This window comes from Aquarana catesbeiana, linkage group LG11 (genome assembly GCF_042186555.1).
Source record: "Aquarana catesbeiana isolate 2022-GZ linkage group LG11, ASM4218655v1, whole genome shotgun sequence".
NCBI lineage: Eukaryota > Metazoa > Chordata > Amphibia > Anura > Ranidae > Aquarana > Aquarana catesbeiana.
The window spans coordinates 42,408,873-42,418,378 of NC_133334.1; the positions used below are offsets into that span (position 1 = coordinate 42,408,873).

Here is a 9,506-nt window from a genome sequence, read left to right on the forward strand (position 1 = left end):
ACTACAACATATCCAAAGCTTGGGGTTCCTAGCACCAAGTGCCCCCGAGATACGGGGCCCCAAAGTCGGTTCGGAAAATGTCAAGCACTTTTCTGCAGCAGAGAATAACATTTTCCGAACTGAATTTGGGGCCCCATATCTCAGGGCCACTTGGTGCTAGGAACCCTAGCTTTAGATATATTATAGTGCTAGTTCCACTGGGTTTGTACACCAAATTTGGGGTTCCTAGCACCAAGTGGCCCCGAGATACAGGGCCCCAAATTTGGTTCAGAAAATGTCATTCTCTGCTGCAGAAAAGTGCTTGACTCGAGTATAAGCCGAGGGGGGCATTTTCAGCACAAAAAGTGCTGAAAAACTCGGCTTATACTCGAGTATATACGGTAAATTTTTTGTTTGTGTACAGTGTTTCATGACCATGCAGTTGTCAGTTAAAATAATGTAGTGCCAAATAGCAAAAAATTGCCTGGTCATAAAGGGGGTAAAATACGGTAACATGTTGAGAAAGGTGAACTTGGCCTTTATAGGGATCCCAAGGCCAGTGGGCGAGGTACCAATGATTGCCTGTCACAGTGATGGGTCGCCCGTCTTACTGGCTTCCAATTTTCAACAGTTACCAAGAGCTGTCACAGTGCTGGGTCACTGTGTTCCCAGCACAAAACAGCAATGATAGCTGTGCATATGTATGTGGCCATGTGGTGTTAAAGCCCACCACAGTGTCACCATGTTTATGTGTACAGCCAACAGGAAGGGGTGAAGATAGATTTGGGGATAGTTGCCCCAGTAAGGCCTGTGTCACAATAGTGGTTCTGTTATGGACTAGACTTAGCTTCCCTTATGGTGTTGCTCCCATACTAGCCAAAACCTTTCGCTCCATTGCTGCTCCCTGGCAAGCATTTTGGTGACTTGGCAGCCTCCAGTGAGTGACCGCTGCACCTCAATGATTAAGTTGCTAGTGAAGTGTCACCAGTGGCCAAATTACCAATGGGACGTAAAAAGAGAAAAAAACATTTCCTATCATTTCTTTTCCTGGAGAAAACACAGGAAGTGAGGGGTAATCTCCCCAATGGTCGCACAAATCACAGTAAAAGCCTGACTTGGGTTTGGTTCTGTCCCAACTTTTCTTTCATGCTGGATTGTAGGTAGTATTGTCACTTAAGTTCATATTGTACAATCTGATCTGTCATTTGAAATATTCACGTGGTGTCAGACCAATTGAATAAACACATGAGGAGCTAAAGTAAACCCAAAAGAAGAACTCAAAGAATTGGATTACGTTACACAATCTCTTGGGCCAACTTGGCACCAACAAATTACCTCTGTGTGGCTTATAGCGAATCAATAATTTACTGTTGTAGCCTATGCTACATAGGGAAGCAGGGTCCTCCTTTATTGGGTGTACCAGAAATTTCCCCTCCGTGTACTAAATAGTCTTACTTTGGCACCTACGCCACTTACAAGAAGACTTGTGGGTGACATTGTGGATCTCCACTGCCGCTTCCTGTATGTAGCATAGGCTACAACAGTAAATTACTGATTCACTATTGGCCACACAGCGGTGGCATCTGCATAATTAGTTTGAGCCAAGCTGGTCCAAAGTTAGTGTGTAAAATAATCCCATCCTTCGAGTTCTTTAAAGTATATGTGAAGCCAAACTTTTTTATTTCGGAGGTGGGAATGGGTAAAATCTCTTTGATTTGTGTTTTTTTTCTGATTTGGGAAGATTTTCCTACATTTCCCATCTCAGATGCAACAGGAAGTGAAAGGATATTTCTCCAAAGTGCAGGGAAATCCCTTCTTAGACAGTTGTCACCAGAACAAGAATCTCTATTGGAACGTTTTCTCTCAGCTGCCGTTCTGGTGACAACTGTGACATTTTGGATTTCCCATATTTTTCTATCGGTCATCAGGACAAATAGGGGGTTGCATTTCCCTGGCATGTGCACAGCAACAAAAACATGAGAGGTTGTAACCCTTCCTCACACTAGCCAAACATTAAAAAACAAAAAAAAGGTTTAGCTATAGATGTACTTTAAGCTTGGTCAGTGGTGTCAATAGGTGTGGTGTCACCTGGTGCTGTAAAACATGGTGTCACCCCCTGTCTCCAGTATAGTCCTAGTATCTGATATGTAAGTACTCTAGCATAGTCCTAATCACTGATCAGTAAGTACTGCAGTATAGTCCCATGTGTTAAATACTCCAGTACTGTCCCGGTGACTTATTGATAAGTACTCCGGTATCATGCTCTGTCAGTCCTGGACAGTCCTCTAGGGGTAATATGGGGGTAGTACTAGGAGGGGGAGGGGACTGGTACTCGCAGGACTAGGTCCCAGAAGGTGGCATGCCGTGTCCGGTCCCTGTGGCCGACAATGTGACGCTTCCGTCAGATCCCAGAATCTCCCACCTGGCCACTGCATCCCTCCGACACACAACACGGGGCAGGGGCTACATGTCACTAGCTGGGCTGGGTGGGTGGAGCGAAGTGAGTGAGGGCGGATGCTAACTCTGGGAGAAACCTGGTCAGTGACAAAGTGCACAGGGGCGGCAACCCCAAACCAGTCCCTGTAAATTATGCAGTCGTTTCACTGTCACGGATGGGGGTGACACCATCACGGTCGGATATCACTTCCTACTTGATGGTGTCACCTGGGTGCGGGCAGCAGCCCCATAGCGACGCCACAGAGCTTGGCCTTTCCAAAAGGCGTTGAACTTTCACCAATGGAAGATTCTGGTGCTGTTTTTCACCCTCCCTTCACTCCACCCTCACAGCATGATGTTTTAGTAGTGTGTTATTTCTTTGTTATTTCTTATTCAGTTATTTGTTTACATTTTTTCTGATTGTGTTACCAAGCCAAAAATTCTGCAAAATGTTTATTTTTATTTTTTTCTTTTCTAGATCAAAGGTGGAACTCTTTCCATACGGAGATGGCTGCGTGGTCGAAGCATCTATTGCTCGAAGCTTTTGACTTCCAGATCGAAATCTCGCTATGTATTCCTCACCTACCTGGTGGGATTACACATCCTCATCCTTTTGTGCCTAGCTGGAGTTCTATAGCAAGGGACATCCCATACAAGCACCAGACTCCATCTTCCTATGCTCTCATAACTTCCTTATGTTAATGGGACTTGTATGTAAAAGACTGTATTAATGATTAGTTCATGTCTCCGGCTAAACTGTGCAGCACACTGTGTGTTTGTAATGGGCGCCCGAAACAGAAGAGAAGCACAGAATGACACTGAGAAATAACACTACTGATCTGGTTGTAGTGAGTGAGGAGCACAGGAGGAGGACAATGGTGGGTAACGGATTCATTCATTACTTCTGTCATGTTAGGTCTACTAAAAGAGTCAGTCCACCCAAAACTGGTCTTTGTTATAAGATATGGGAAAGCTAAAACGCAATGCCAATACATGCATAAACACCTATAAATAAAGTATTAGAAGATTATTTATTACAGGTATGTATATAGTACCGAACATTCATTCACATCAGTCCCTGTCCTCAAGGAGCTTAAACTCTTAACATCCCAACGTGCACACATACTAGAGCTAATTTAGACAGGAACAAAATAGCTTGCTGGCATGTCTTTGGAGTATGGGAGGAAACCCACACATGCATATAGGGAGAGCATGCAAACCCCATGCAGCTAGTCTCCTGACCAGGATTTAGGTCTCTGGCTGCAAGGCAGAAGTGCTAATCACTAAGACATTGTGCAGCCATGTCAAATGTATGCAAAAGTTTCATATTTTCTATCCATTGCATTTTGAGGGGTTAGAATATCCCCTTCATCAGGGCTTGGTGAGCTGTAGGAGGTTGAGGATGGACTCGTGCACCTCCACAACAGGTTATAGCTGTGTGTTTGTTTGACAAATTCCCCCGGATTTTCTAACCTGCTGACTCAATGTGACCGTCACCTCAAAGGTCATGGTCAACAATAAAATAAAATCTGGGAAGGATTCAAACTCACCTCTATCAAACTAAAAATATTTTTTTATTGCTCTGAGTCAATCTGCCCTGTTGACGTAAAGGATAAATTCACCTTTTAAAGAAAAGAATAATGTCACATCCACGGCAGCTACGTTCCAGCTGTCTAACATCACCTTGGCAATTACAATAAAGTCGTCTTATGCCATATTTTGTACTTTAAAAAATTTTCAATAAAAATCTATTGAAAGTAAAAAAAAAATATTTGCACATCTTTTTTCAGTTAAAAAATGTGCATTTAATATTTTATTATATATATTTTTTAACTTGGAGCCTATAAAGCATTGCCACCCCGATCAGCAGATCGTAGAAGCCATGCAAGACTCCTGCAGACTTGTCAGTTTATCTGTCTGCTCGTACCTCATACGGGCAGGCAGATCCACAGTAACAGGAAGAGATCATGAACTACCAAAGCGCTCAACGGCGCCCTGGTAGTTAATTTTGAACTACAAGCAGACAGCTGCAAAGACTGTCAGTACTTGTAGTTTCCTAGTCACAGAACTCTGTGAATGAATGACGTGGCTAGGCAGGCGGGTGGACGGAGCCCCGTGCGGCTGCGTTTTTTTTTTTTTTTAAACTAGTATCAGCGAGCGGGCGGAAAAGGTTTCTGGCTTGCTGTAACTAGAGGCAGCGGCTGCAGGATTGGAAACATGTTACATGTTCCCAAAGGTGAACTTATTTAATGGAAAGGAAAGGAAAAGCTGTCACAGCAATTTAACCACTTCAGCTCTGGAAGGTTTACCTCCCTTCATGACCAGGCCATTTTTTGAGATATGGCACTATGTACTTTAACTCACAATTGCACAGTCCTGCGATGCTGTACCCATATAGAATTTATGTCCCTTTTTCCCACAAATAGAGCTTTCTTTTGGTGGTATTTGATCATCTCTGCGGTTTTTATTTTTTGCGTTGTAAACAAAAATGACAAAACGGTTCCTGCTCGGTCCAAGACTTCTAACTAGAGTACTGCTTTACTTGCCAGCTTCCTATATTCCAAGGAGCATAGCTAGGATATATCTGCCCCTGAGTTCCCAGTTCCACCCAACTGCGGATTAGGGTAGAACTGGGCAAGGAAATGTCTCTTCAGGAGATATAAGCTGGTGAGTTAGTTGTTCCGCCAGTTTGACACCCTTGACTGAAATATCCGTTTTGGGTGGACTGACACTTCAGCACTCCTTTAATCCTTCATGCCCGCCCTCCATATTTTGCTGCTGATAAATCTTGCACTGGCCACTACTGTGTACATAGACCCTTCACTGCAACGTGCAAGCTGTATACTGTATATTTTGGTTGTCTTATAATAAGAGATTATATATTATATTTGCTATAAAAAAAAAAAGAAATTGTTTCTCACTGTATAAAGTTTGCTGCTTCTAGAGGATCTATTGAGGATTAAGACTTGAATCGGTGTAAATTGAGTTTCTTTTCTAGAAAGAAGTTATTTTATCAGCTCCAATAAGAGATTCTGTAAACTGTTCTTCAGCTTCTTGGTGTGTGGCAGGGAAGCTTCAAAGTGCAATAAATAAAATATAATACCAGTCTGTTAATGTCTTGTGTTTTCCTATTTTGGCTGCAAGAGAAGGATGATATACACTGGGTTTAACCACTTAAGGACCGAGCCTCTTTTTGAGATGTGTTGTTTACAAGTTAAAAACAGTTTTTTTTGCTAGAAAATTACTTTTACACATTATAAACATTATCATTTTTTTTCCCAACACCCTAGAGAATAAAATGGCGGTTGTTGCAAGACTTTCTGTCACACCGTATTTGCGCAGTGGTTTTACAAGCGCACTTTTTTTGGAAAAAAAATACACTTTTTTGAATTAAAAAATAAGACAACATTAAAGTTAGCCCAGTTTTTTTTTTTATATTGTGAAAGATAATGTTACGCCGAGTAAATTGATACCCAACATGTCACGCTTCAAAATTGCGCCCGCTTGTGGAATGGCGACAAACTTTTACCTTTAAAAATATTCATAGGCGACATTTAAAAAAATTCTACAGGTTGCATGTTTTAAGTTACAGAGAAGGTATAGGGCTAGAATTATTGCTCTCGCTCTACCGATAGCGGCAATACTTCACATGTGTGGTTTAAACACCGTTTTCATATGCGGGTGCTACTCACATATGCGTTCGCTTCTGCAATTTTTTTTTTCTTATTTATTTTACCTTTTATTTTTTATTTTTACACTGGTTTTTTTTTTTTTTTTAATTGTATCACTTTTATTCCTTTTACAAGGAATTTAAACATCCCTTGTAATAGAAAAAAAGCATGACAGGACCTCTTAAATATGAGATCTGGGGTCAAAAAGACCTCAGATTTCATATTTACACAAAAGTGCAATAAAAATAAATAACTTTGTCATTTAAAAAAAAAAATGGCCCTTTAAGAGCTATGGACGGAAGTGACGTTTTGACGTCGCTTCCGCCCTGCATTGTTATGGAGATGGGTGTCTCCATGCCCAGCAAGGGTGAAGATCCGGACGGCTCCGGTAAGCGGCGGAGGGCACCGGAGTGCGGCTGGAGGGGGGGCCCTCTCCCACCACCGATAAAAGTGATCTTGCAGAAAATCTGCCACCGAGACCACTATTATCGGAAACCGGACCGCCGGCTGAACAAGAGGAAAATCCTCTTCAAAGTGAGGACGTATATCGGTGCGCGGCAGTCCGGGAGTGGTTAAAGCGGTACAAAGAGTAAAAACTCTACGTATACAGGTATATAAAAAAAATAAAAAATCAATGCGGTTATGTTCTGTACTAATTTAAATCATCTAACATAGTTTAAATGTATTTTTAAATAGTTCAAATACCTGCTGTACTCATGGCACCCTCCAGCCATCTATCGGATTGCAGCTCACCCATAGGAATGAATTGAGTTGCAGCATGCAGTAGGAAGAAGACTTGACTGGGATGTTATTCTTTGCAAGGACGGTGTAGCACAAGGACCACATAGTGAAGTTCATGGCAGTGCGGAGAAAGGTAAGTATTTTATCAGGTGGGCTGCATTTGGGGTGGGGGCTTTACTTAAAGGACTAGAAGTTAACCCCTTGACGCCAGCTGCATATGCAGGCACTCAACGGGTGGGCCTTAACGCAGAGCAGCCACATATATGCTTCCCTGTTAAAACAACTTGCTATACCGAGAGCACACTCCCAGCATGGTAGCTGGTGGGTACCGGAAAGCTCCCGCTGTATACTAACGTATGGGAGCTTTCCAATCATGTGATCACTATGACAGCCAATCACAGCAGTCACATGACACGAATGCCGCCGCCACCTCCAGGCTTTTAGAACTCTGAAAGAGCCGGGAGGCAGTCGGCGTGAAGAGGTTAAAGTGTTTTGTTATATATGTTTGATTAAAAAAAGAAAAAAAAAACCCTTGACTTCACCAGAAATCGTGCGAGCTGATCATTTCCTGTGCTCTCTGCTTGTGGAGAGGTCTGTGTTCTTTGTAATCCATCAGAAATGAAGTGGGCGGAGCTGACACCACGTGTTGGGTATTCAAAGCCAAAATTACAGCGCATTGTCGTGTCCAAGAGTAAGGTGGGATCACACTATTTTCCTGCCACATCAACAAATATTTTTCCTTACTCGCAGCATGTTTAAGGAGATAAACATGGGAAAATGTGCATGTATTGCAGAGAAATACGAAATATCTTCTCTTTTTTTCTTTTTTTTGCCTTGACATGTGCCTTCTGACCCTGTTTACAAGAGCAGCTGTATTTTGACAGCTTTGAAAAGTGATCTGTGGTGGATTTCCTTCCAGAACTGGTTGACAGGCTGTTTGATACAGTTTTTTTTTTTTTGGGGGGGGGTGTCCCACTGCATGCATTAGCCTCGGAGTCAGCAAGATGACTGGTAGATCGTGGTCTGGGCTTGCTGACCCGCCATTCCAGAGCATCAAAGTGCAATGCAGAGGGACTACTTGTAAGGTTGGAGCTGTAGTAGGGAGCAAGAGTTGCATAAGCAGATGCCTCCTCTGTAGTGTTGGCTCCTGTCCCATGCGGAGTGATACCTACTGCACTCCACCTCTTATCCCGGGTAGTGGTCTCCAGAGTGGTGCCACCAGCAGGAAAAAAAAGATCTTCAGGTCAGTGTGAAGCAATACACTGGGCATAATAGTATAGGGCTGCGGTTTCCCCACACCGCAGGTGCAGTGTATCTGCGGGTTTGCTGCACTTAGCCATAGACTTCTATGATATGCAGGAGTTTTGATGTTCTTTCAGAAATTGCACCACACCTGCAGAATATAATAGACGTCAATGGCAAAGTCCAGCTAACCCAAGAAGGTCGCAGATGCAGTGCACTCTACCCGCGGTGCAGGTATACCGCAGCCTTATACGGGGCTCAGAACAGTCAGAGTTCACTTACCCATGCAGTTTGAGAAGGTGGTAAAACTCCACAATTAAGATGTGTTTTCACCACCCCCACCCCAACCGCACCCCCTTTAGCTGCAACGGCCAGGGGTGTACACATGTACATGAGTTATAGGCCCTGTCGTGGTGGGTGGGTGTAGCACCTGCCAAGCATGACCCATTCAAGTGAATGAGGCCACTCTGCAAGTGCCCTGCAACCTTGTGCAGTAGAGCAAACAAGGGGTTAAAGCAGGCAGTGTTGTGTTGCTTTCTCACCACCTGCTTCAACCCTGGGGACCCCACAGAAGCATGCAGTTGTGAGGCACTTGCAGAGCGGCCCTATTTACTTGAATGGGTCACGATTGGCAGGCGGCAGCATCACTCGCCAAAAGCAACAGGGGGCTTAATTTGTGCTGTGGCATGTGTACACCCTAGCCTACTGCCCCAGCAGCTAAGGGGGGTAGAGATTGGTGGTGGTAAAACCACAACTCAACCACAGGGTTTTACCACCCCCAACTTTACGCGTGAATGAGCCCTAAGGGTGCTGCTGCCGAATTCAACTAAGGGCTCATTCACAAGTGCAGCAGGCGCTGCTGCTCCTCTAAAAAGCTATCCGAGTGTGTTTGACAGGTGGTGAGGAGGCAATATGTTTCCTCCTCACCACCTGATGTAAACCCCTGATTGCCATGCAATCCATGCGATTGTGACACGGTAGTATGGCAATTAAAGTTTTTAATCAGGTGTGAGGAGGTGACACTGTGCCCGGGGATCTTTGACTTCTCCCGTGTTGTTCAGGTAGATCTCCACCTCTTCAAGGTTGCCTACCCCTGCATTAGACATTGTTGCGGTGCAAACCCAAATTATTTGAATGGACGTGTTTGAAAGTGGTACTGCCTTCCAAAACTGACATGCTGTAAAAATATTTGCCATGATGCTACCGTGGCAATGTATAGGGACATTTCTGCCAGCGATGTTGGCTTGTCAAGGAGGCAGAAAAACACAGTAAAAGGATTTTAATAAAAAAATAGATTTCAGGACCATTAAGTAGTGGCTGTTTCTGGATTATTTTTGGGGAATTAGGATGTTGTTTAGTGTCACTTTTGTTTAGTGTTTTAAGCATTGGGGGCCAGTTAACAATTTGGATCGCTTATATGGAATTTGCTTAGGGCCA

General features: G+C 43.6%; 1 protein-coding gene across 5 annotated transcripts in view; it reads left to right on the forward strand.

Annotated features, from left to right (window-relative positions):
• The window catches only part of LOC141111973 (uncharacterized), a 144,875-nt gene extending 139,352 nt beyond the window's left edge, over positions 1 to 5,523 (forward strand). For all 5 annotated transcript variants that reach the window (XM_073604222.1, XM_073604220.1, XM_073604221.1 and 2 more), the window contains one exon: positions 2,894 to 5,523. In XM_073604222.1, coding sequence (XP_073460323.1) covers positions 2,894 to 3,052 — 159 coding nt within the window. In that variant the 3' untranslated portion in view covers positions 3,053 to 5,523. The remainder of the gene's footprint in view (positions 1 to 2,893) is intronic.
• Positions 5,524 to 9,506: the final 3,983 nt, after the last annotated feature.